The sequence below is a fragment of the Melanerpes formicivorus genome, unplaced genomic scaffold, assembly GCF_026170545.1.
Source record: "Melanerpes formicivorus ecotype bairdi unplaced genomic scaffold, bMelFor1.0.p_v2 SCAF_58, whole genome shotgun sequence".
Classification (NCBI taxonomy): Eukaryota; Metazoa; Chordata; class Aves; order Piciformes; family Picidae; genus Melanerpes; species Melanerpes formicivorus.
In genome coordinates, this window is record NW_027142410.1 from 3,720,246 (window position 1) to 3,747,726 (window position 27,481).

The following is a 27,481-nucleotide window of genomic DNA, read 5'->3' on the forward strand; positions in this document are numbered from 1 at the left end:
CAGCAGGGCAAGGGAGGTGATCCTCCCCCTCTACTCAGCCCTGGTGAGACCCCACCTGGAGTACTGTGTCCAGTTCTGGAGCCCCTATTACAAGAGGGATGTGAAGGTGCTGGAAGGTGTCCAGAGAAGGGCCAGGAGGATGCTCAGAGGGCTGGAGCACCTCTCCTATGAGGACAGACTGAAGGAGTTGGGGCTGTTCAGTCTGGAGAAGAGAAGGCTCCCAGGTGACCTCATTGTGGCGTTCCAGTATCTGAAGGGGGCCCACAGGAAGGCTGGGGAGGGACTGCTCAGGATCTCAGGTAGTGACAGGACTAGGGGGAATGGAATGAAGCTGGAGGTGGGGAGATTCAGGCTAGATGTGAGGAGGAAGTTCTTCCCCATGAGAGTGGTGAAGCACTGGAATGGGTTGTCCAGGGAGGTGGTTGAGGCCCTGTCCCTGGAGGTGTTTAAGCCCAGGCTGGATGAGGCTCTGGCCAGGCTGATGTAGTGTGGGGTGTCTCTGCCCATGGCAGGGGGGTTGGAACTAGATGATCCTTGTGGTCCCTTCCAACCCTGAATGATACTATGATACTATGTCCAGACAGCCCCCTCTGTAGCAGGGAAGCTTTGATGTAGTTACTCAATGCACTAGTAGAGAATACCTAATACAGGGACTGATGGGGCATTTGTAGTAATGAGGAAAGGGTGTAGAAGCCAGAGTGAAAGAACTTGATGTGCAAGATTGATACCATCTACCCAGTTTAAATGATCTCCATCTATTTCAAGGTATAAATTTTTGTGAAGGAAAGGCATTGCCAGTGAGACAGTGAAATAAAAATGAGCAGCATGAGGCATCAGTTAGAATGGAATGCTTTTTTTTTAGTGGGATAACCTATCAAACTGTGGAATAATGGTGATTTTTCTTTTGATGATAGAAGGGTTTGTTGATTTTCCTTCTCTGCCTCATGCTATGAAAAACTGTTTTAATGACCTGCTGTTAGTATCATAGTATCAGTCAGGGTTGGAAGGGACCTCAAGGATCATCTAGTTCCAACCCCCCTGCCATGGGCAGGGACACCCCACACTAGATCAGCCTGGCCAGAGCCTCGTCCAGCCTGCTCTTAAACACCTCCAGGGACAGGGTCCCAACCACCTCCCTGGACAACCCATTCCAGGGCTTCACCACTCTCATGGGGAAGAACTTCCTCCTCACATCCAGCCTAAATCTCCCCACGTCCAGCCTGAATCTCCCCACCTCCAGCTTCATTCCATTTCACTCTGTATAACTGAACCTTTAAACTTCACCTGGTCCTTGCTCTGTTGTCTGAGCTAGAAGATAATTTTGGAGTGATTAGATTCTCTGTCACTGCAGGCCTTTAAACCTGTCATGACCACATGAAAATTACTGTTGATGATTGAGAAACATGGTCTCTTGGAATTAGAATAAGCAACTGAACCCCCAAACTCTGCAAAACCCTGAAGAAATTACCCACATACTGCCAGGACCTATAAAATCTCTCTTCCAGAGAACTCACAAATGGGGAGGCTGTGCCTTCTGGTGCCTAGAAACCAACGAATTGTGCAAAGTTGTTTGCTTTTAATTGCTGCAACTGGCAGGGCCCTTCCACTCATTTTAAAAGTAAGAACTGCTGTTTGCATATGCCTAAATTACCTATACTGAGGCAGTTCTCGTTCTGTGTTCCTAGGCACTGTGGTTAAATAAGAAACTGTTGTGTTTCCAGGTCCTAGTACACCTGTGTAGGAGCCAGGAACAAAGTTTCATGGTTTTCTGTTTCATCCACAGCATTCAGTATTTCACAGTCGCCCTCAAAAAAGGGCTGGTCGTCATGTTGCCTTTGATGTATCCTCCAATGTCTGTCAAATCTCTCCATTTTGAGGTTTTTGTGGCTAAATGTCTAAACAGCTGTCCTGAGTTGTGTTTGTGAGAATCAGGAAGTTAGCCTTGTTTCTTTTAACACAGGACAAAGATGCCCTGATCAACAGCAGTGTATCTGATGTCCTCCAGGGATGGTCTGTTATTTTGATAAGCAGGGCAGTCTTTGTTTTCTTAATTTGTTCCTTTTCTTTGTTACATCTGCAAGTTCATTGCCATCCCTTTATATTCCAACTGATTTCCCCACCATCAGTATCAAATGTTTGATTGCCTTCTTGCCCACAGTTTTGACACCAGCTTCTTTGGATCTCCGCTTGTTCGAGTACGTTGTACGTGCTCTGGAAAGGCACTTGTGGCAGGAAATGGGGGGTTCTGGCTCAGCCTGTTTGCATCTCATCAGATAGCAGGAGGACAGCAGTGTTCTTTGTGATAAAGATGATTAAGAATCAAACCTAGTATTCACCAAAATTGCATCACCCATGAACACTGAGCAGCTCAGCTGCAATGTCTATTTCTGTTTCCACTTGATAGAGGTTGAAGTGCACTATGCTGGGCCTGCTTGTTCTGCCCTCTAGGCCACCTTGTCTCTCCCTTCTTCCTCTCTCTTGTTAGTCTTCAGCATGGGTTGTGTGACTTTGCTGTGGTCACTGCTGATGTCTAGAAGGTTGTCTCTGGACCCCTTGTCCTGTCACTCACTGGCCCTAACAGTTGCTTGAGGTGGTTCCTACCCTTTCTTCCCTCTGAGCTTGCTTCCCCCAATGTTTACAGTGGATGAGTCTGCCAAATACGCACTTCTCACATCCCACAGAGAAAATGGGGGTTTCTCCTCATTTCCTCTCAAGTTTTGACCAGCTGGTACTGTGGTTTATCACCAAATTTGAAGTAGGATTGGTTGGAGAGTAGGAATGTCTGATCTTCCACACTATTGATGAAGAGAAGGGTAAGGCATGTAGAGGGAAAGAAGAGCAAGGCAGGTGGCACACACAGGGGGAGAGGCTGAGTGTTTCTAAGACAAGACACAACGGGTGTGAACTTCTGAGTACCAGCTCTGTACTCCTGATAATGGCCAAACAACTGGATGATTTCAACTACTTCCTTTACTTTCCAGTTCATGTTTCAGCATTTGCATGCTGTGAGTGTCCTTCTTTTCTGCCTTATAAATGGCTGGAATTTATTGTTGGAATCCCGGGTGAGCCTGTCATTTGTCCCTGGGTGGATCATCTCCAGGAAAGAGTTGAATGTGCCTGTATTCGATGGGGCCATAAATGATGCCACCTGTTAAATGATAAGGTGAATAGCTTGAAACCTATGTGAGAAGAGACACCACTAGCCAGTGGTGCACTCTTCACTGTGTCTTTTCTACCTGCTGTCCTTTCGTGCAATCCTCTTCTCTGCTTTCCTACCAAGGCCGAGGGAGGAGCTGTGGCAAGGGAGACCACTGAATAATTTAGCAGTTGTAGCTGCATCTGGCAGCTCTCTCAATTTAAACAGCACATGCACCTTTCCTTTTTTTTTTTAATGGCTGTGCATTTGCAGTGTTGGCTTTTGGGAACAAATGATGGGTGCCCATGTTGTGGGAGTGTGCAAAGGGCTGGGAATGGATGCATCTCAGAATACGTCTGGTTGGAAGAGACCTCAAAGATCATCCAGTCCAACCCTTGGCCCGGCACGGAAGGGTCAATACTAAACCACGTCTCTAAGCACATGTCTGCACACTGCTTGAATACCTTCAGGCATGGTGATTCCACCACTGCCCTGGACAGACCATTCCAATATTTGAGAAGCCTCTCTGTGAGGAATTATTTCCTAATATCCAGCCTAAACCTCCCTTGGTGCAGCTTGAAACCGTTTTCTGTAATCCTGTCGCTTGACACCAAGGGGAAGAGGCTGCCCCCTCCTTGTTCCAACCTCCCTTCAGTTAGAAAGCATTGAGGTCTCCCTTCAGACTCCTCCAGACTGAACAACCCCTGCTCCCTCAGACACTCCTCATAGGCCATGTGCTCCAGGTCTCTTATCAGCCTCATTACCCTTCTGTAGACACGATCCAGCACCTCAATGTCCTTTTTGTAGTGAGGGGCCCAGAACAGAACCCAATGCTCGAGGTGTGGCCTCACCAGTGCTGAGTACAGTGGGATGATCATCACCTCCCTGTTCCTGCTGGTCACTGTTTCTCAGACAAGCTGGGATGCCATTGTCTTTCATGGGTGTTGGGGTCTAGACTGTGCTCAGAAGCAGCAAGAAAGTTTCTCAGCTGAAAACAGTTCTGTTTTGGAAAAAAATATCCTGCCAGAGGGATGTTGAACAAGGAGGGGGGAAAAAGGACAGACTGAACAGTGTAGAGCAGGAGAACTGGCTAGAGAGAGTTTTTTTGCTAGAATTTATGTTCTATGAGAAGAGAGTGAGTCGTGCTCTGTATGCCCTGCACTGTGAGGGGTTGCAGGGAGGATAATGAGAGAAGTGTTTCAGGCAGCAGAGGAGGACAGTTTAGCCTAAATGGAAGTGTGGAAAATGAGCTGGTGCTGAAGCGAAAATCTGTCAGCTCCTTCCCACTGGCAAGCAGAGTACTTCTAAAAGTACAAGTGTGTGCTTCTCCTGTATTAGTTTTGTGTTGATGGCTTTCCTCAGGAGTGTAGTAGAACAAAATGACTAACAGTATTTGCATACTATTCTTTCCCACATGCTTATCTCTCATAGCTTGTTCAAGGTCTTGGTCTTGATTTTGCCTTCTGTTTTTTCTTTTAAACAATTAACAGATGAATGTCATAACTCCATGGTTTTCAATCATCAGGGCCAGTGGAATCCTGGGGTGCATCAGGAAAAGTGTATCCAGCAGGTCTTGGGAGGTTCTGCTCCTGCTTTATTCTGCCCTGGTCTGACCACACCTGTAATATTATACCCAGTTTTGGGCTCTCCAATTCAAGAGAGGCAGGGATCTGCTGGAGAGAGTCCAGTGTAGAGCTACAAGGATGATTAAAGGACTTTAATATCTCTTCTGTGAAGAAAGACTGAGAGAACTGGGGCTGTTTAGTCTCCAGAAGGCTGAGAGGGGATCTTATTAATGTCTATAAATGTCTGAGAGGTGGGTGTCATGATGAAGGTGACATTCTCTTTTAGTGATGCCCACTAACAGGAATAGGAGCAGTGGGTATAAGCTGGAACACAGGAAGTTCCACCTCAACATGAGGATGAACCTTCTTTACTGGAGAAGAGACTCAAGGGTGACCTTATTACTCTCTCCAACTACCTGAAGGGAGGTTGTAGACAGGCGGATGTTGGTCTCTTCTCCCAGGCACCCAGTACCAGAACAAGAGGACACAGTCTCAGGCTGCGCCAGGGGAGGTTCAGGTTGGATGTTAGGAAGAAGTTCTATACAGAGAGAGTGATTGCCCATTGGAATGGGCTGCCTGGGGAGGTGGTGGAGTCACCATCATTGGAGGTGTTCAGGAGGAGACTTGATGGGGTGCTTGGTGCCATGGGTTAGTTGTTTGGGTGGGTTGGATTGGTTGATGGGTTGGACACGATGATCTTGAAGGTCTCTTCCAACCTGGTTTATTCTATGTATTCTACTGTGAGGGTGATGGAGCACTGGAATAGGCTGCTCGGAGAGGTTGTGGAGTCTCCTTCTCTGTAGACTTTCAAAACTCATCTGGATGCATTCCTCTGTGGTCTGCCTTAGGTGATTCTGCTTTGACAGAGGGATTGGACTCGATGATCTCTGGAGGTCCCTTGCAACCTCTAATGTTTTATGATTCTGTGATCCACTGATGGGTACAACTGCATTACTGTGGGGTAGGAACTGACAGGTACTGCTGGGACCACTCCTTTGCATTGCTGCTGCCTGCAAGGTCCTGTGAGGATTGTGCCTCTGCCTTGGCACACTTTGCACGGCCTTTTGCACAAGACTAAAGGAGCAGCTGTAGTGGATGTCTGTGGAAGCATCCTACGTGTCCGTGGATAAGCAGATTTGTCAGCTGTTGTTGGTAGTCATCTTTCCATGAGCAAGAATGACTTCTGATATTTGCAGTATTAATAGATATGGAAAACCTCACTGACTCTGACATGTTTAATGTGTTGCAGATACTATGCTGTCATCTAGCTTGGAGACCTGCAGGTGCCAGGAGGGCTGTGTTTCAACGTTGCCTCCAGGCAGTCCTTGTGCCTGGGTGAAGCTTGTTTATAGTGTGGGCAGTGCTAGGAGCTTTGGTGGAGGAGCAGAGGGGGTGGAGCGCTGCAGCTGCTCTATAAATAGTCCCAACAGGCTAAGATCTAGGGACTAAAGATTGGGTTGCTATGGAGATTGATCTGAATCAGATTACCTGTGGGTCTGTTTTCACAGCATGTGCATATGTGGGGACTGTGTGTTCTTGCATGTACAGCAGGCTGCTTTAGCCAAGCGTTTGGCTGAAGCAGTGGCAAGAGAGGAGGCAAGGCTAAGGGACCAGTGTATGACAAGAATGTGGAAATCTGTCACTACAGCAATTGAAAACCTCAATTAGTCCAGCTTCACTCTGTGATGGTGCAAAACTGTTCCTGTCTGTGTGGCATGACCCTTCTGTTTGTGAGCTGATTTTGGTCATGTTCAGTCTGTTTGTCAGTGTCTGTGCCCATGCTGTCTCCATTTTGCTCTAGAAAACTGATATGGAGGCTGCACCTATTTGGCTGTGCCAGTACTGTTTTCAGAAGGCAGAGAGATAATACCATTCTGTAGCAGCAAAGGAAGAAATCTTTAAATTATTAGAATTCTTCAGAAGGGCTCCTAAGGATCTCTTGTTACCAAAATCTGTTTCCACAATTCATTCTCTCGTTTAATCTGGTTTATTCTGCTCTTCCACTTGAGCTTTATGCAGAGTTGTAAAGTACACACAACTGGGGATGCATCTCTTAATGACTCAATGCATGTGCTCCAGGGAGGATGCTTTTAGAGTCTGCCTGCAGTCCTGTTCTCTGCTGGGTGATTTCTTATGCTTGCAACTGTCCCTAGGCATTTTGGCACAACCACACCTACGCTATAGACTAACCACACTATATGAATTTGTCTGTTTCAGGCATGCTTGCAATGCCTTTATTTTTTTTTCTCCTGTGCCAAGGTGCTAGTATCTTTCAGGAGTCACAGCACTGACCGACTGGACAGATGGGCAGAATCCAATGGGATGGCATTCAACAAGTCCAAGTGCCGAGTGCTGCACTTTGGCCACGGCAACCCCATGCAGAGCTACAGGCTGGGGTCGGAGTGGTTGGAGAGCTGCCAAACAGAGAGGGACCTGGGGGTGCTGATTGACAGCTGCCTAAACATGAGCCAGCAGTGTGCCCAGGTGGCCAAGAGGGCCAATGGCATCCTGGCCTGCATTAGGAATAGTGTGGCCAGCAGGAGCAGGGAAGTCATTGTGCCTCTGTACTCTGCATTGGTCAGGCCACACCTTGAGTCCTGTGTCCAGTTCTGGGCCCCTCAGTTTAAGAAGGACGTCGAAACACTTGAAGGTGTCCAGAAAAGGGCAACAAGGCTGGGGAGAGGCCTTGAGCACAAGCCCTATGAGGAGAGACTGAGGGAGCTGGGGTTGTTTAGCCTGGAGAAGAGGAGGCTCAGGGGAGACCTCATTGCCCTCTACAACTACCTGAAGGGAGGTTGTAGCCAGGAAGAGGCTGGTCTCTTCTCCCAGGCAAGCAGCACCAGAACAAGAGGATACAGTGTCAAGCTACACCAGGGGAGGTTTAGACTTGAGGTGAGGAGAAAGTTCTTCACTGAGTCGTTCATCATTGGAATGTGCTGCCCAGGGAGGTGGTGGAGTCACCATCCCTGGAGGTGTTCAAGAGGGGATTGGATGTGGCACTTGGTGCCATGGTCTAGTCATGAGGTCTGTGGTGACAGGTTGGACTTGATGATCTTTGAGGTCTCTTCCAACCTTAGTTATACTGTGATACTGTCATTGGCATGCCCTGCTGCCTTGCCAAGGTGAATGGTGACACATGAAGCAGCTTCACCAGTATAGCAAGTCCATCCAGGTCTGACTTTAGAAATTATTCTATGTTCTGTCAAGCTCTGGAGGAGGAAAGGTGTTCTCAACTCATTTGTGCTGTCATCTGTGTTTCTTGTGTTAGCAGAGCCACTGCAGTATCCAGTAATTGGGATAATGGGCTTTCTATCATCCTGTGTATTTTTAAACACAAAACTACCAGCAGTGTTGAATGTTAGTGCAGCTGCTAAGCAGGGAAAGTGTGAAATGGGGACCTCTTGTTTACTTCTTTAAAAGCTTAGTACAAGCAAAAATTGTATGTGCTCCACCCAAACATAATGGCTAGAATTGCTTGAAACATACTTGGAAAAAGAAGTAACCACAATTTCAGTGGTGAAGGTTTCATAAAGATTCTTGAAATGTCTAAAGACAGGTGAGAGCTACCACGAGTAGTTCAGATGGTGCTTCAGACTGGCTGGGCTTGCTTAGCCTGGAGAAGAGGAGACTCAGGGATGACCTTATTGCTTTCTACAACTACCTGAAGGGAGGTTGTAGACAGGCAGAGGTTGGTCTCTTCTCCCAGGCAACCAGTACCAGAACAAGAGGACACAGTCTCAGGCTGTGCCAGGGGAGGTTTAGGCTGGAGGTTAGGAGGAAGTTTTACACAGAGAGAGTGATTGCCCATTGGAATGGGCTGCCCGGGGAGGTGGTGGAGTCACCGTCCCTGGAGGTGTTCAAGAGGAGATTGGACGTGGCACTTGGTGCCATGGTCTAGTCATGGGGTCTGTGTTGATAGGTTGGACTCGATGATCCTCGAGGTCTCTTCCAACCTTAGTTATACTGTGATACTGTGATACCATCACTGGGGGTGTTCAGGAGGAGACTTGACAGGGTGCTTGGTTGCATGGTTTAGTTGGCTGGGTGGTGTTGGATGATAGGTTGGACACGATGATCTTGAAGGTCTCTTCCAACCTGGTCTGGTCTGGTCTGGTCTGGTCTGGTCTGGTCTATTCTATTCTATTCTATTCTATTCTATTCTATTCTATTCTATTCTATTCATTCCAGTTCTACAGTGAGTTAATTTGGGTTCTTGGTGACTCAGGTGAGTTTACCTGGTCCTGAGGTGCTTACACCTATTTCTTGTAGTTTAACAAATCGCTGTCCCAGCATAATTGAGGTGAGGAATGTGAGGAAATGAAATATAAATCAACCAGCAACTGGGTATTCAAACTCCTGACCCTCTTTGTATTTCTTTCAGCTTTCACTTTAGTCCAATTAGTACGGATCTTGAGGACACAGTAAACAATGCACTTAAGTCAGGCTTGGTGGCTCTAGGTCTGAACTGAGTACAGACTGTCTTGGCTGAGAATAAGTAGAATTTCAGGATGTTCCAAGGACATTCTAGACCTGAAAATGAAGTTTATTTTGGACATGGTTGGAAATCTGCTCTTTCATGAGGCGAGATTTCAGTGAACTTGAATTCACATGGCTTATGTCCTGTAATTCCTGCTTTCTTCTTCATGACTTTGCTTTTGTTTTTTCTCTTAGAAATTAGTACCCCACTGTAGGCTTTTCACTTGGTTAAGTTGAATTGTATGATCCTGATTTAAAGGCCCATACAATTCAGTATCCATGCGCTGGTGAACTGTGCGGTGTGGTCCTGGTACCAGATAAAAGCCAGAGATAATGGAAGAAGAAACTCTTCCACCCTAAAGTGTGGAAGAGTTGGAAGGAAAGCAGGGCTTAATGTCTGTCTGTTAGAAAATAATCTGCTGTCTTTGTATAATATTTTTTTCAAGTGTTGATTAAAGTATTTGCTGATTATCATACAGCAGAATGTAAGGCTGGCCTATCAAAGCTGGAAGCTTCTGGGTGAGGAAAATTGCTGTAAGTGAGCTAAGCTGGGTTAACATTTTTTTCCTGTGTTCAAGTTATTCTTTTAACTGAATTACTTTGTTCCTCTAGCATTGTTTCTAGAAAGAAGAGACACTTTAAAAAAGACTGAAAACTCCAAGGCAAAAATAAGACAGGGCTGCTGCTCACAACTCCTGTCTCTTGGGACTAATGCTGAGTATCGGTCTGACACAGATGGTCTAAGCTGATAAAATGTCTGCTGCAGTTCTTTCACACTGCCATATCTGTTCTTTGGTGTGATGCTTTTCCTGAGTGTGTGTTCATATAGACCTTTAGTGCAGAGGGGACTTTAAAGTGCAGAACATCATGCAGATTGTCCTTTAAGAAGCAGTGCTACAGCTGAAAACGTGGGTGTTTGGGGAGTTTTGAAACATAGTGACAGGAACAGAAGAGTTGTTTTGAACACTTCTTTTTTTGACTTGAGTTACTGGTAGGCCATGGGTTAGTGCTGGCTCTGGCCATCATCTTTGTGTCTAGGCTACTGTGCCAATTTCTACTAGTTTGTTAGTATTGCTGACAGCTTGTGCAGTATGTGGGCCGTGTTAGTTCTCACCAACCTGTTCACCATCCTTATGAGTGCTTATTTAAATTATGATGATCTCTTATGTGTGATGTGTCTGTGCAGTGTGCTTCTATAGTGGCCTTCATTTCTTTACTTGCCTCCTTTTTTTTTTGTAATTGAAATTTCTTCTCAAGCATTGCTTCAAACTGGTGACACATGGGTTTGATGGGTGGACCACTAGATGGATAAGGAACTGGCTTGATGGCTGCACCAAAGAGTGCCTGTCAATGGCTCCATGTCCCAGTGGAGGCCAGGGACAAGCACAGTCCCTCAGGGATCAGTCCTGGGACCTGTCTTGTTCAACATCTTTGTGGGTGCCATGGACAGTGGCATTGAGTGCACCCTCAGCAAGTTTGCTGATGACACCAAGCTGTGTGGTGCAGCAGACACGCTGGAGGGAAGGGAGGCCATCCAGAGGGACCTGGACAGGCTGGAGAGGTGAGCACAAGCCAACCTCATGAGGTTCAACAAGAGCAAGTGCAGGGTCCTGCATCTGGGTAAAGGCAATCCCAGGCACAAATCCAGGCTGGGCAGTGACTGGCTGGAGAGTAGCCCTGAGGAGAGAGACTTGGGGGTGCTGGTGGACAAAAAGCTCAACAGGAGCTCTCAGTGTGCACTTGCAGCCTGCAAAGCCAATCAGATCCTGGGCTGCATCAGGAGAAGTGTGGCTAGCAGGTCGAGGGAGGTGATCCTCCCCCTCTACTCAGCCCTGGTGAGACCCCACCTGGAGTACTGTGTCCAGTTCTGGAGCCCCTATTACAAGAGGGACGTGGAGGTGCTGGAAGGTGTCCAGAGAAGGGCCAGGAGGATGATCAGAGGGCTGGAGCACCTCTCCTGTGAAGACAGACTGAAGGAGTTGGGGCTGTTCAGTCTGGAGAAGAGAAGGCTCCCAGGTGACCTCATTGTGGCCTTCCAGTGTCTGAAGGGGGCCTACAGGAAGGCTGGGGAGGGACTTCTCAGGATCTCAGGTAGTGATAGGACTAGGGGGAATGGAATGAAGCTGGAGGTGGGGAGATTCAGGCTAGATGTGAGGAGGAGGTTCTTCACCATGAGAGTGGTGAAACCCTGGAATGGGTTGTCCAGGGAGATGGTCGAGGCCGCGTTCCTGGAGGTGTTTAAGAGCAGACTGGATGAGGCTCTGTCCAGCCTGATGTAGTGTGGGGTGTCCCTGCCCATGGCAGGGGGGTTGGAACTAGCTGATCCTTGTGGTCCCTTCCAACCCTGAATGAAACTATGAAACTATGATTCAATCTTTGGAGGTCTGATTTTAGGATTTTGCAAACAGAAAGCACACTGCAGGAGACCTTCTCAGAAAAAGCAACCTAGAGTTAAAGGAGCTTGAGAGAGAGTGGAGGCCATCAATGTCAAAACCTTTACTGTCTCCGAGTCGAGATAATCTTATTGTTCAGGTCCAAATGTCACTATGAAAGAGAAGTGGAAGTACCTCTCATTTTTTTCCCCCTTTTTCTGTTCTAATGTACTTAGTTTGTAAAATCCAGGAGCTAGAGGGAGAATGCTAGCAATCACAGAAATAAACTGTTTACCTTTTTATTACCTATAGAGGAAATGTCATCTCTAGTTCTGTGACCATATTATGTTCAGTCAAATTTCCCAGATACTTGAGCACTTGCTCCTGCCTTTTCCACAAAAGCAGCATGGGAGGAGAAGGGAGGGTGTTAGATTTAGCCCATATCAGTTCTGCAATCTGGTTCACCATGTAACTGCACAAGCACGTCCCCAGAGAAGGGTATGTAACTGGCAGGAAAACAAGCTTTGGGGAAGATAGAGTGAGGAAGGCAGGACTGTAATGCTTGTTTGTGTTGGTTTGTACAGATCATGAACTGTGGTGTGTGATTCCAAACAGGAGTGGGAAGATGAGTCCCAGCAGACATTGGTCTGGTCATCTTTCATTGATATCATTGGACATAACTAAATCTCTGAAGAAGCAAGTGAATCAATAGGGGAAGGCAAAACCCCTCAAGTTGTTTCTAATTCTTCTACCTGCTGCTCCAATCCCACAAAACCTTGTCTTCAAAAAGAAAGCCATTGTTCTCTGATATCTCACTGTAACTATAGCTTTGTTAAGAATAAGTAACCAAGTAAAGGAGACTAGGAGCCCTTTGCAGAGTATCTGCATCAGTCTCATCTCTCTGCATGGCAGCAGCAATCAGAAATCTTGGTAAGCAGTCAGGTCTTTCTTTACAAAAAGTCCTGTCAGAAACCTTGATATATGGCATCAGGCATGTTGCAGCATCAGGCATGATGCAGCATCAGGCATTCCAAGGACCTGTGTGTGTTTCTTGTACTGGTCTGCTTGGATGCCCTTCAGAAAATTTTATAGTTTGATGGGGATCTTCCTATTGCTTTCATCACTAGCTCCTCTGGAGAGCTGTGAGAAAGATGTCTAATGAATTGTAGTCATTAGAGATGTTCTCCAGGCTAGAGAACAGGAGTGAAAAACACAGAGTATGGAGAAGTTACTGAAAGGTAAGCTAAGGCTGTGGTCTTGTACCCTTGGAGTTACTCTGCAGTCATTGCATAGGTTTGTATTCCATTGTAAATGAGGTTTACTTTGTCTGCCTTCACTGAGGGGTAGGCTGCTCTCTGTAATACAGGAAGAACGTATGTGTGGTTACCACTGAGTAATGGAAGGTCCTCAAAGTCATACTTGTGGCCCATATCTGTAGCCACAGTGCGCTTCTTAACGACTTCTGGGTAAAGCTATTGAGAAAAAAACCACAGATGAAGTAGTTCCTCAAACTCAGGGTAAAAAGATCCACTTGATCTTTGAAAACTGATCTTTGATACTGTGAAAGCACCACCCAGTTTGGAAATCACAATGTTTTCAACTTCAGTCTGTTACAGGAATGTGCAACCAGGGTCACACAAGCTAGTGTTTTTGTTCTGAGCAAAGAGTTTATCTGGCAGATGAGCCAACCTACCCAAAAGGGCCATGCTTATCCCAGTCCTGTGGGATAACAAGGTTCATATCTGAGTCTGTGGACTCACACAGCTGTGTATGCAGCAGAGCTGAATTCTAGGTGATCTCTGAGATGCGAACTTCCAGGAGCTTCACACTGCCCATGGGGTGCTAGGTGCCATGGTCTAGTAGTCATGAGGTGTTGGGTGGCAGGTTGGACTTGATGATCTTTGAGGTCTTTTCCAACCTTGTTGATTCTATGATTCTATCATCTCAACTTCATCTTGTTCCTCTCAGGTTTACCTATACCAAGATGTTTGCAAGATATGTTGGTTTAAGAGCTGTTGGCAGGGGAGATTCTACAATGTTTTAAATAATATCATTAAAATGAAAAAATGGGAGCTTTGCTTCCTGTGCCTGCATTTCCTCTGTCATTCAGAGAAGATAACTTATAAAAGTATTGCTGCTCAGAGATGGTAATTCATAGTGCTGTAGAAACCTACAGTGACTGCACCAAAACCATACCACAAAGTCTTACAAAAAGTGGAGTTTTGTGTGTGTGAGGGTTAAAGTTTCTTGTAGTTTATTATTCTGTAGTTAATACTTACTGACTTTTCCTTTTTAGATAAACTGTATGCATGCTCTTTTTTGTGTTTGTGTTCTTACTGGCCTTCAGAGGGTTAATGAATAAAAATCCCCAACCCTGTACCTGAAATACAAAGGGCTAGGAAAAAAGCAAATGGGTTGCTAGATTTGAATGTAATTGAGAGATGCTAACACTCACAGTGCCTTTAACTAACTTCTGGTTGTGAAATCATGAGAGAAACATCAAGAAAATTACCTAATTTTGCTGAGATTTACAGATTGTTAGTGAATCTGTCATGCTTAGATAGAAATAAAATCTGAACTGCATCACAGAATCACTGAATCACCAAGGCTGGAAGAGACCTCAAAGATCATCAAGTCCAACCTGTCACCACAGGCCTCATGACTAGACCATGGCACCAAGTGCCACGTCCAGTCTCCTCTTGAACACCTCCAGGGACAGTGACTCCACCACCTCCCGGGGCAGCACATTCCAATGGCTAACAACTCTCTCTGGGAAGAACTTTCTCCTCACCTCCAGCCTAAACTTCCCCTGGCACAGCTTGAGACTGTGTCCCCTTGTTCTGGTGCTGGTTGCCTGGGAGAAGAGACCAACCCCTTCCTGGATACAGCCACCTTTCAGGTAGTTGTAGAGGGCAATGAGGTCACCCCTGAGCCTCCTCTTCTCCAGGCTAAACAACCCCAGCTCCCTCAGCCTCTCCTCACAGGGCTGTGCTCAAGGCCTCTCCCCAGCCTCATTGCCCTTCTCTGGACACGTTCAAGAGTCTCAATGTCCTTCTTAAACTGAGGGGCCCAGAACTGGACACAGGACTCAAGGTGTGGCCTGACCAATGCAGAGTACAGGGGCACTATGACCTCCCTGCTCCTGCTGGCCACACTATTCCTAATGCAGGCCAGGATGCCATTGGCCTTCTTGGCCACCTGGGCACACTGCTGGCTCATGTTTAGACAGCTGTCAATCAGTACCCCCAGATCCCTCTGTGTTTGGGAGCTCTCAGCCACTCTGACCCCAGTCTGTAGCACTGCATGGGGTTGCTGTGCCCAAAGTGCAGCACTCAGCACTTGGACTTATTAAATGCCATCCCATTGGACTCCGCCTGTCTGTCCAGGTCCCTCTGCAGAGCCCTTCTACCCTCTAACTGTGTTGCAGAACTGAAGCATTTTAGTACAACAATAATAATTCTCTGAATTCTGTGATGGCCTAACAACAAACATGAACCAAAATAGGAGCCTTACTCTGAGTATACCCCAAAAGAAAATCAGCTCATTTTTTCAGAAAACATAAACCAGCTTTATTAATGGGTTAATTGGGATGCACAGGAAACCTGTAATACAGTTTGAGCATCTCTGGTTTTAGAGTTTCCAAGAAATTTCTATTTCTGATGATGTCAGTTTACAAATGTAGGTAGGGAACATTCTAATATGAAGCTTTTAAGATTTTATTTTAATTTTACCCCCCTCTTGTGCATTCAGTGTTGTGGTGATTTGAGCCTTAACTGGGATTTAAGAGCCCAGATGGGGGCAAGGCTGAGAATCCCTCCCCTACTCCCCCCTCCTCTTTCCCAATAGAGAGGAAAAAAAAAAGGGAAGGAGCAAATCTACTGAGAAACAATTTGGAGTCAGTTTGGAAGTAGAGAGGTAGACATTTTCTTTAAACAATATATATAGATGTATATAACAATAACAGGAAGGGTTCACAAGGGTAAGGAACAAGGATGGATGGGCTAAATATGTATACAAAACCAGTCCTTTGGAGTCCTTTGAAGAGGTGTGGATGTAGCAGGGAGGAGGACCAGGCCTGACCACGTGGCAGAGAAGCAGGAAGCCAGCAGCAGTCCTCTCCTTCAGGCAAAGCAGGAGCCAAAAGAGAGCTAATGGCTGCAGTGTCTTCCTTTTTATAGGCTTGCTGGACAGGGAGGGGGAGTGGAACAGGCTAGCTCAGTTTCCCAGGGGGAAAACCCCCTCCAGGGAGGGCAAAGCTCTCACAAGCCCTCCCCCTGCCCTGCTTTCAGGATGGGCGTAACCCATCACAGGTATTAACGGTGAGATTGGAAAGAACGATTTTATGGTGCTTATTGAATTCTGGATGTGCGTTAAGCATAGTTATTGACAAATAGTTGTGCTGCAGTAAAATGCCAGTTGTTCCAAGAGGTTCTTTTCCTAAAATGGGCATAAAGAATGGCTCTGGGAGGTATGGGTATCAAGAGTAGATGTGAAGATGCACACGATAAAAGGAATTGATAATAGTAAGTGAGAGAAACAGCATGGTTTACAAGGAGTACTGCTGCTGTTGCAAGCTGCAGTTCTGTAGAAATGCAGTTCAGTATTTTCACAGAGAAACCATTACTGGGGATTGTGGAGTTTCTTGTTCTAGGCCACAGCCAGGTGCATTGTATCAAATGAGACTTATTTTGGTATTAGCCCTTCTTCAGGTACTTTGTTTATCAGACAACAGAAGATCAGCTTTTTTCCTTCAGTTGTGTTTAACAGCACGGAATTGCCAGTTACAGCTGTTTTCCCCTGCACTGAAGGAGGAATCCCTGGGATTTGCCTAAACAATACTTTTGTCTCAACTCTTTGCCAGTGATATGCTTCTTTGCTTGTCTGTGGTCTTTCTTGAGCTCTTCTTGCACTTTTTGTGTGTTGTTCAGTTCTGTTTGCTTTTATGGTTTTACAGTCATGAAGAGCGAGATCCGTGGTTGACACTGGACTGCACAGAACACTGAGGTTTTTTAGGAGTGCAATTAAGATCATAAAGTTGCTTATATGTATTTGGTATTCCTGATTGTGCCTTTCACACTTTTGCTTTTCTTAATCTTAGGTTGGACTTGCCAGACGCTTCCAAGCAGATTCTGTTCCCCAAGGCAGTTGGTCACGGCTGCCTGGATAACTGACTACTGAACTGGTGAACAGAAATTCACTGAGATGACCTAGGGAGGGGCATCAAGGACAATGGTGCAGAAAAAGAAAATCTGCCCTCGATTACTTGACTATCTTGTGATCATTGGAGCCAGGTAATGTAAAAGAGACTCAGCAGTACTTCTGCTTGTGCAGTTAAGTGGGAAGAAATAGCCTGACATCCATTGATGAAGCCTTGCTTGGTGGTGAGGAAGTGCTGTCTGGAACGTGTGCAGAATGCAACCACGATGGGAGCATCTACTTGAGCCATGGTACTTTTTGAGAGATACTGGTGCAGCCAGAGATTTTTAACTTGTGATATTCAGACTCCTTTTCAAGAGCCTTCAAAGGGTGACTAAGAAAAGGCAATTTGTGTGTCTGTCTGGTAGCCTGTGTGTCCAAACCGCTTTGCTTCTGTTAGCATCAGGATAGAGGAATTCACAACTTGAAAATACCGAAGGCCACGTGCAAGTCAAATACTGCTCTGGGGTTATTCTTCTAGGTTTTGAAGTGTAGTCTGTAAACACTATTTAAAAAAAATACCTGGAACTTGCTTTATTTGACTATTTCTCTGCCTAATACTCATTTATCCTCATAGGAATGGCATGAATGTTTTATTTTTTTTTCAAGTCTTCTTGACTGTTAATAGACAAAATGTTATGCTTACTAATGCCTGTATGAAATGTGAGGTTGATATGGGTGTTTGTCAGACACACAGGTGCTCAGTAAATGCTGGTTTTGCTTTATTCAGAGTTGGTGCAGTAACGTTCTGACAGTCTTTTTTACTTCTGAAAGTCTGTTTTGCTTTCATTTCTAAATATCAATGGTAAATGACAAATAATCCTATTACTATTATTGCCTGGCTTTTCTTACCTCTCAAATAAGAGAAAAGCAAGCTCCACCTGTGCTGTGAAATGGGCAAATCTAAAGTATCAATTTAAGAAAACATCTTGTATGAAACTATAGGAGAGTGATGGAGGAGCCAGGTCTCCTACATCACATGTATTAAGCATGATACTAAATACTACTTACTCCAGAAAACGATAAGTGGTCAGACATTATAGCAAAAGGGATCAAACCAAGGGGAGGATCTTCTGGGGGCCATAGATTTTATTCTTTCACTATGTGGTTCCCATACTATTTTTTCTTCATGGAAAAGCAGTGGTAGGAAAAGAGCTAATACCTTGAAAAAAATTGTTGTTACGGTGGAAAATTTGCCATAAACAGTATTGCCTTTCTGTTTGTGTGCTGTTAGTGGCTTTGCCAAAGGCTGCTGAGCCACAGTGTTAAGTAGGTCAGCATTTTGACTACCCATTTCTTGCAGTAAATTAGATCTCAAATCCAACCTGAAAATGCAACACAGAAATTTGTACACCTATGGTTGCTAGAAGTTTTTAATGAAAAGTTCACAGGATGAAGTGCTTATCATTCCATTATTTGTCTGAGTTCTTTCCTACTAAATTCTTGGTTTTCCCAGTTAGGACTTGATAGTGGATTTTCTCTTATTTTGTTTTATCTTGTTCATTAATGGTTGAAATCCGTAGGGTTTCCACTTGACTGTATGTCTGGAGAGAGTTTTTTGTTGGCCTAAATCAACTCTGTGTGGTTTGTTTCGTTTGCCCTTTCTGTAGGCAGCCAAGTAGTGATAGTGTTGCTCAGACTCCTGAGCTGCTGCGGCGTTACCCACTAGAAGACCACGTGGACTTCCCTCTGCCGCCTGATGTTGTGTTCTTCTGCCAACCAGAAGGATGCCTGAGCGTGCGGCAAAAACGCATGAGCTTCCGTGACGACACTTCCTTCGTCTTCACGCTCACCGACAAGGATACCGGCGTGATTCGCTATGGAATCTGCGTCAACTTCTACCGCTCCTTCCAGAAGCGAGTACCCAAGGAGAAGGCTGAAGGCACGGGGAGTCATCGAGCTCGGGAGGGACAGAAAGTCCCCAAATCTGGGGAGGCATCTGTACCCCAAGAGGAAGCAGGCACCGAGAGTTCGGAGAGCGGTTCTTCACTGCAGGCTCCAAGTACGGAGTCTGCGCCAGACGCGAATCGATCACCGTGCAGCAAGCGCCTGGCCAAAGGCAGCCATCGCTCTCGAAACAGCACTCTGACTTCTCTGTGCATCCTTAGTCATTATCCCTTCTTTTCCACCTTTCGTGAATGTCTGTACACCCTCAAGAGACTTGTGGACTGCTGTAGTGAGAGATTGTTGGGCAAGAAGTTGGGGATTCCCCGTGGGGTGCAGAGGTACGTTAAAGGGGAAGAAACAACTTTTTCCTGACACGGTTTGTATTGGGGGCTGCAATTGCGTGCATGGCAGATTGTGGCTATAGGTGTGGTTGCAGAAGCAGTCAAACACCGACGGTTGACCTTTCCTGTTTTAACTAAGGATCACAGTAGGAAAAGGAAATTTTGGGGATGATCCCTTTGAAAGTCCTCCATCTGATTCTGTAACCTGGTATGACTTGTTATGTTTGGTATCTTAAGGAGGCATTAGTCTGCTAATAACTAACTGAGCGTGATATTTTCTAACAGCACTGGTGCTGTTATTGTTGCTTTGGTGTATAAGCTCCATGGCAGCGTACATCAGGACTGGCAAGATAGAAACAGCCAAAAATAACAGAGAATTTCCACTTGGGGCAAGAGGGAAATGATGAAATTGTTCTTAATGACCTTATGAGCCAATCTGAACTTCAGCATGGGAGAGAAAAGGCTAGAGAAGCAGGAACAGCTGAAAGAACTCAAAGTACAATATTTGAACGGAAGAGGGAGGAGAGTAGAAGACAAAGGAGTTGTCTAGAGCATATGGGAAAGGGGGTTGATAACAGCAAATTAACAGGAGCTTGGTAATGCAGTAATCTTGCATGTCTGCTATTATTATATTGGGTATGTAACAAAAGCTGTTGCACTGTAGGATGCAGAAAGAACAATGTCATAATGTATTTCAGTCATGGATGTATGTCGGTGCTGTTGGGCCTGACACCTACATTCCAGGATGATATTTTCCTTTCCATTATACTAATTGAAAAGGAAAAAATACAAAATTAATCTCTGGAGAAGGAGGGGATTATCTCAATAGTAAGAGGGATCTGTAATTCTCATCTTTGTAAGCTCATCACTTTCTGTGTGGAAGGGGACATCAGTCCAGTCGCCTGCTTCTTGGGTTAATGCCCTAGAATAGTTCTGGGAGAGTGTCCTGATTTTATAACTGACTCCTGCATTAGCAGATTTATCACCTGAATCCACTGACTGCTGGGGGAAGAATGATTCTGACAGAGCAAAGTTTATTTTTTTTCCTCTCCAGTGGAAGTATGAATTAAGGGAGCTTATTTTGTCACTTGGTTTAGCCTGATAATTTCTGAGGCTAAATTTGCTGATTTTCCTCAACTCTGAGAGCTCATCTGGTTTTTGAGAGAGGTGCTAAAGTATTCCAGTGTTTGAGTGGCATGTGGTATTGGCAAAATTTGCTCTTGTTGGACATAATTCTTTAAGAGGACATCTGAGTGACAAATGAGGAAGGCAAGAGAAAGAATGCTGAGCATACATCTCTGGGAAAAGGAAAGCAGCAGTTTTGAATTACCATGTGCTTTGCCAGCCGTGACTGGAAAAGCAGAGTAGTTTTGAAGTGGTGGCAGAACAAAAAAAGGTGAAAGTGAATTCATGAACAGCTTGCAAAAGGTTGAAGGTGCCTGTTAACAGCCTAATGTCCTGTGCTTTACAAGTATCTGAAGGAAGAGTGGAGGATGAGAAGCATTGCTGTTCCTCAGAGGTGTTGTCACTTACTCAGCATAATCTCAAATTGCCTTTCTTTTGACCCCTCCAGATTTCTCTAATTGTTTTTTCCTTTCTGAAGCCTCCAGTGTCATCATCTTTTCAATTGTTTTTTGTTTTGAGTTGTGAATTGTAAATTAGATCTCACAATTTGAACCTGTGACATTCTAAAGGGTCTCCTGCAGTAAATGAAGATATTTATCAGATGGAAGTTTCCTGCAGAACGGCTACAGTAAATTGGCAGCTTTCACTCTGCCACAACACTAAGGGCTGCACAAAGTCACTTTGCTCCCCTTGTCAGACCCAGTTTCAAGTTCTGAATCTCTGAAGGCCCTGAGCACATGCATTTTGGCTAGCCTCTCTGTGAGCTACAAGTCTGTAGTTTACTAGCTTAAGGCATGGGAAAATTGCTGCTTATTTTGCTGAAATACCTAAATGCTTTCTAGGCATCATTCAGAAATTTATATTCTCAGCTAAAACATTTGGAACATCTTAGTGTGGCATATCTTTATTATCTCAGGTTTAGCTCCTTTCTTGCCCAGGTTTATAGGACTGCTGGAAACAGAATTCTACAATCAATCAGTCTGCCACAATGGTGGATGAGGTATGAGAGTATCCTATGAGAATGCTGAATTTCAAGCTCCAGAGCAGTAAGAGATCTTCAGAGATCTGGACCTAACTGAACCCTTTAAATGAGTGAATGAACTCTCAGGTGGAAGTGACATATTTGTGTTGAGCTGTGCCACAGAAAGGTTTATACTTCCCCACAGTGTTGTTTCAGTAAGCTTAAAATCCTTCTTTCCCTTCTGTTGTGTGACCGAATGTTTGGTAGCTGCATCTTTTAATTTTTGGTGGATCTTCTCTTTCCCTGGAAAAGCCCTATGGAATGGTTGTCCTGTCCAGCTCTTGCAGGGTTAACTTTGGTGTTCTTCTTGTACAGGGATACAATGTGGCGGATTTTCACAGGCTCCCTCCTGGTGGAAGAGAAGTCTAGTGCGTTGCTGCATGACTTGAGGGAGATTGAGGCCTGGATATACAGGCTGCTCCGTTCACCCATGCCTGTTGCTGGTCAGAAGCGGGTGGATGTCGAAGTCTTGCCACATGAGTTGCAGCCAGCTTTGACCTTTGCTCTTCCTGATCCGTCCCGCTTCAACTTGGTGGATTTTCCATTACATCTGCCTTTGGAGTTGTTGGGAGTGGATGCCTGCCTGCAGGTGCTGACCTGCATCCTTCTGGAGCACAAGGTAAGAAGGGAATAGTTGGTCTTTGGTAGGTATGTAGGAAACTCTGCCCTCTTCAGTGTAACATCTGTCTTCTGTACTGTCTGGAATCAACCTGTCTGTGGGGAGGAAGGATTAGCTCCTTCTGAGGTTCCTGTTTTGAAAAGTTTTGCTCTCACTTTAGAAAAACACCCAAACTCATTTTTGACAGATTAATGGAAAGCCATTGAGTTCACAGCTATCACATCAGGGGCCTGCAGGCTGTAATCTTTGCATCTCCCTGGAGGGAGCATAACAAGTGAATGGCTGCTGCAGTGCTAATGTGAGTTTCTTTGGTTGCAGGTCGTATTACAGTCCCGAGATTATAATGCACTCTCAATGTCTGTGATGGCCTTTGTGGCAATGATCTACCCTTTAGAGTACATGTTCCCAGTGATCCCTCTGCTTCCTACCTGCATGGCCTCTGCAGAACAGGTACTTATTTTTTCCTTTGTTGGTCTTTTGCAGAGAATGTTTCTGTGATGTCTGAAATGTATAGAAGTAGTCTGTTTTCTTCCCTTCTGCTTTCTCAGGGATCACAATAAAGTTTGCCTTGCAAAGAACATTCCTTGAGCACCACTTTTTTAGGCTATCTTCAAAGCATGCTTAATGAATAGTATGATTCAAAGCAGTAGTTCATGGTAGTTCACAAACAATGGACTGAAAAGCTGTAGATCCACAGTATTATGAAAAATCTTTACCTCCAGTGCTCTCCGCAGTTGAGCATTAACATTTAATGAGGAGGGTCCAGAGTAGTATCCAAGGATGCTTGAGAGCTCTTGATTCAGAGTTTAGAAACTATTGCCTGCAATTGGTTCTCCTCAAAAATGTGAAGTGTTGAGTTACTTCAGGTGGGAGCCTGGGTTTTGCCAATAATCAGCTCGTTATTTTGCTTGGAACGATAGAATTCCAGGCATCTTCAGTGCTGTCCTGCATCTGATACTGCAGGTTTATTGTTGTATTGCCCCTCAGAGGGGACCAACTATTCTAGATCTAAAGAATAAATTAGCCTCCCAAGCCACTGGTCTCAAGCTGCTCCATGCCTTACTCATTTAAACACTTTGCCCCTGATAATTCCCTTATCAGAAGCGACCTGAATTTCCCCTTAGGTTTGCAATGTTCGTTTGGAAAAATGGGATTTCTTCTTCTTCCAGAGACCTTACAAAGTTGAAACCAAGTTACTATTTTCAGACACTTGAAGGAGTACATCCATATTTAAAATGGCAAAGAATCAGTTTGAGCTGGGGGTGTGTTCATTTGTGACATGTTGCTGCTCTAGTTAGGCTTGTACTCTGAGCATCTTTTTGGTCTTTTGTTTTGTCTTGTCTCATGATAGATGTGGAACAATGGTAGACTAGCTCATTTTTTTTCCAGAAATTACCCCCCTGAGCAAGGATAGGAGCATGAGAGGCAGAAATTGAAACTCTCTTTTGTTTTTTCCTTCTCTATTGTATGAAATGAATTACTAATAGGAAAGATGTTGACCTGCTGGAATGTGTCCAGAGGAGGGCAACAAAGCTGGTGAGGGGTTTGGAGCACAGCCCTGTGAGGAGAGGCTGAGGGAGCTGAGGTTGCTTAGCCTGGAGGAGGCTCAGGGGAGACCTTCTTGCTCTCTATAACTACCTGAAGGGAGGTTGTAGACAGGGGGTTCTGGTCTCTTCTCCCAGGCAACCAGCACCAGCACAAGAGGACACAGTCTCAAGCTGTGCCAGGGGTGGTTTAGGCTGGATGTTAGGAAGAAGTTCTTCATAGAGGGAGTGATTGCCCATTGGAATGGGCTGCCCAGGGAGGTAGTGGAGTTGTCATCACTGGAAGTGTTTAGGAGGAGCCTTGATGGGGTGCCATGGTTTAGTTGATTAGATAGTGGTGGATGATAGGTTGGACTTGATGATCTTGAAGGTCTCTTCCAACCTGGTTTGGTCTATTCTATTCTATTCTATTCTATTCTATTCTATTCTATTCTATTCTATTCTATTCTATTCTATTCTATTCTATTCTATTCTAGCTACATATTACTTACAATGCTTTGCTTCTTAGCCTCTCTGCTATAAACAAGCTGTAGTTAAATATTTGGGAAGAACATGGTGATATGCAATGCAGATCTTGTCCTAATTGAAGGCTCTCTTTCCTCAGTTGCTTCTAGCCCCTACACCTTATATCATTGGTGTTCCAGCAAGTTTCTTTCTTTACAAACTGGATTTTAAGATGCCTGATGATGTGTGGCTTATTGACCTGGATACCAACAGGGTAAGTGGTGCCTGTAAGAACTTGTGGCTTTGTTTCCAGGGACCTGTGCATTTTTATTAATGTACTCACTGAGAATTTAAGAATGCCTGGCCTCAGTCTACCTTTGCCATTCATCTTAAACTTCAGGATTCTGTTCTTTGTTGTGTCTCAGGGTCCCCATTTCTTTCACTCATAAGATACTATTTTTCAGTTATCATTAGAGGATAAATCCTCAAACAAATGATAAAACTGTCTTCTTGAGTAATTGCCACCCTGTATCTGAGAACCCTGCCTAAGACATCCAATCTGATAAGAGCCTTCCAGCAGCATTGATTGTCAGGGTTCAAATGGGACTGTGTATCCTGTTTTTTACTGGAGCATGAGCAAGAGAAACACATGTAACATCTTCTACGTGGTGGAAATTGTAAAGGATGAGTGTGGATTCACTCAAACTTTCTTTTGTTGTTTTGTTTTGCTTTTCTGTAGTAAAGGATAAAAGTAACTTCTCCATTGTTTGTGATATAGTAAACAGTAACAGACATAAAGAAGTGAAAATCAAAGTATTGGTGCAGGTGTCTATGTATGGGGGTTGTTTATTAACTACTTTACTTCATGGCTTTTATCTCTGGAGAGGTGAAGATTCAGGAGATTCTGTTGCTGTACTTAATTCCAGGTGATTGTTCCCACAAATGCAGAATCCTTGCCAGCTCTGCCAGAACCAGAAGCTTCTGAGCTGAAAAAGCATCTGAAACAGGTAATAAGCATTCTGGGGAAAGGACTTCAATTTAGCAGAATTTAGCAGGTGTAGTCTTGCACAGCAAGAATGCAAGTCAGCAACTGTAAAGTAAAATGTGTTAAAAGCAGAGGTGTATCCAGGCACATGGATGTGAAATGTATCAGACTACTATAATATGCTTGTGTAAGAAAGTACCCCTTGGTTAGTCACAGGGAGGTGTCCTTCCCTGAAAGTGGGCTAATGGGTAGAGTGGCTGATTAAATAAAGTTATAGGGATGTCCTTTGACATCTTTGAGCTGTGTGGCTTTGTAACATTGTCATCTCCCAACTAAGCTAAATCTGAGACTTCCATGGTTTCTGATCTTTCTGTATGTCCTGGGTTTGGCTGGGATAAGGTTAATTTTCTTCTCAAGAAGTTGGGAGGCCACACCCAGGATAGTCTGCTGAACCAGCCAGTGGGCTATACCGTACCTTTTCATGCCCTCTATGTGAGAGAGGGCAGGGCAGAGTGCTGGCTGAACGTGTCACATTTTATAGTACTCATTTTATGTATAGCTACTTTACTGTTGCTGTTGTTCATTTGCTCTTTGTGTTATTCTACTAAACCCTCCTTATCTCAGCCCACAGGGTTTTGCGTTTTGGTCCAAATTTCTCCTGCCAGGGGGAGGGGATGGAAAGGGTCAGTTGTGTGGGGCTTGGCTGCAGCTGGGACTGAACCCACAATTCAGCATTTTTCTGTCTCTGCTGCATTCACCTTTGTCATTTGGAGGGGACTAGGCATTTTCTGTCACTCCATATAGTTGGCCAGTTAGAACATCCCCCTTGTTAGAATACAGTAGTATCTTGAGCTTGAAAACAGGTATCAACAGATAGAGCTGCTCAGTTTTAGGTAGCCAATTGCTGCTTTTCTATCTTAATGGAAAGAGTTAATCTGACAGAGTGAGATCACTGAGGCTTAACTGCACTGAGGAAATTAATTGCAGTTAATGTCTTAGCCAGGTGAGGCATAATTTGAAATGCTCCTGGAAGCAATAGATTATTTCTGGGTTTTGCTGTTGTTTGGGGCTAACTTGTTTCCAGCTGATGCAGAACATTCCAGATTCCTCCTTTACATTTTCTTTGTGGGCTTTAAACTCCGGCTTGATCCATCAAGCTATGACCATCTCTGTTTCCCCCCAACTCACAGATCTGTGTGTGAGGTCTCAGTCTCTTCTCTCAGGTCCTGCTAAGCCATTAATCAGCTTGGGTCATCCTGGCTGATCATGTCAAGCAGGTTTTATCTCTTTATTTCTGTTTTTCTTACGCATGCTGCATGCAGACTCTAAAGGTAAAGTGTGTTGCTAGTGTGATGAGGTCTGCTCTTTATCAGTTCTCATGGACTAGGAGAGCAAAGTCTTCTACCTCTATGACACCCCAGTGCCTGCTGTCAGCACAGACAAAAGTGATACATTGCTTGGAGTTTCATTAGATCCACCTTCCTCTCACTTCTGCCTCACCCCCTTGCAATTTCAGGCACTATTCAGCAAAACTCTTACGAGGGCAAAGTTGAATATCAGATCAATAAATTTCAGATTTATTGAAGGCATATTTAAAATTGTCATAGTGTTCACTCAAATTCAGATTTACATCTGAAGGTACTCCTGTAGGCGCAATCATGAAGAGTTGACCATTGGCAAAGGGGAAGGAGTGCTGTACCAAGCAGATAAGAGTAAATTGCAGCTCACATCACTGCAGTCAACACTTTGGGTCTTAGTGTGAAAGAACAAGATTCTACTACAGTAGAAAGTTCTTAGCTGCATCAATAAGGACAGCAGCATTTCTGTTTTCCAAGGTGGCCAAATGTGAGTGTTTGGGGGTGGGGCAGTTGGACCTCTCTTCCCGAGATGTGCCTATTTTGTGGACCCTTTTATTTCCTGTCATTTGTGATATTTGGTAGTAATAGATTTATTTTTTTTCCCTTCCATCTGTTTCTCTGTGGTCATGTGTTCGTCTTGGCTCTGATGGGCTGCTGATGTTATCATATGATCTTCCATCTTGCCTCCAGTGTCTGATTAGCATGACTGCAATCACTCAGAAACAGCTGCTCACTCCTGACAACAAGGTTCTTTATTTTATTCTTTTCCCCTCAATTTTCCATTTTACCCTTTGTATTGTTTTGTTGGTTTCATTTTTGTTTCATTTTATGTATTTATTCATTTTTTAAATGAAGGGATGAAGACTCAGTGGGCAAATAAGAGAAATGAGGAAGATTTAGGATAGGTCTGAATGCCCAGGACTGATTTACAGCTTGTGCTGCTCCAGTGCATATCCTTGACGATGTTATGAGGGTTGAAGAAGGTAGTAGGTGTATGGAGAGATGAAGACCTCATTCAGATGGGAAGTGGAGATTTGCAGAGTGACAGGCAGATGCCTACATAAAGCTGTCTCCACATTGTCCTGGGGTATCAAATTCACTGGTTGAATGGACAAATTGCAAAGCAAATTTCAAGGCCTCTGGGGCCTAAGGTGTGTTCAAATTATATATGGGAAAAACTCAACAGTGAGTTGTACAAAGTGTCATACTACTAGTGGTTCATGTTATGAATGATCTAGCACAGTGGACTTCTCTGCTACTCCTTGGGTGGCACCAGGACTGTTTCTGCACTGAGATCGTTTTGACAATCCATGTAAAGGAGGACCTGGAGATATTTTTGACTCAGAGTAGGAGATGCTTTAAGACATACTAATGGAGCATGCACAATTACTGCAATTGCCTAGTGGGCAGGG

General features: G+C 44.7%; 1 protein-coding gene across 22 annotated transcripts in view; it reads left to right on the forward strand.

The window, feature by feature from the left end:
- The window catches only part of MADD (MAP kinase activating death domain), an 88,322-nt gene that overhangs the window by 3,669 nt on the left and 57,172 nt on the right, over window positions 1–27,481 (forward strand). For 14 of the 22 annotated variants that reach the window (XM_068161549.1, XM_068161570.1, XM_068161548.1 and 11 more), the window contains exons 2-8: window positions 16,648–16,840; window positions 18,356–18,970; window positions 21,435–21,738; window positions 22,057–22,188; window positions 23,887–24,000; window positions 24,653–24,733; window positions 26,760–26,816. In XM_068161549.1, coding sequence (XP_068017650.1) covers window positions 16,779–16,840; window positions 18,356–18,970; window positions 21,435–21,738; window positions 22,057–22,188; window positions 23,887–24,000; window positions 24,653–24,733; window positions 26,760–26,816 — 1,365 coding nt within the window. In that variant the 5' untranslated portion in view covers window positions 16,648–16,778. The remainder of the gene's footprint in view (window positions 1–16,647; window positions 16,841–18,355; window positions 18,971–21,434; window positions 21,739–22,056; window positions 22,189–23,886; window positions 24,001–24,652; window positions 24,734–26,759; window positions 26,817–27,481) is intronic. The other 8 variants (XM_068161553.1, XM_068161564.1, XM_068161565.1 and 5 more) reach the window with 1 other exon arrangement.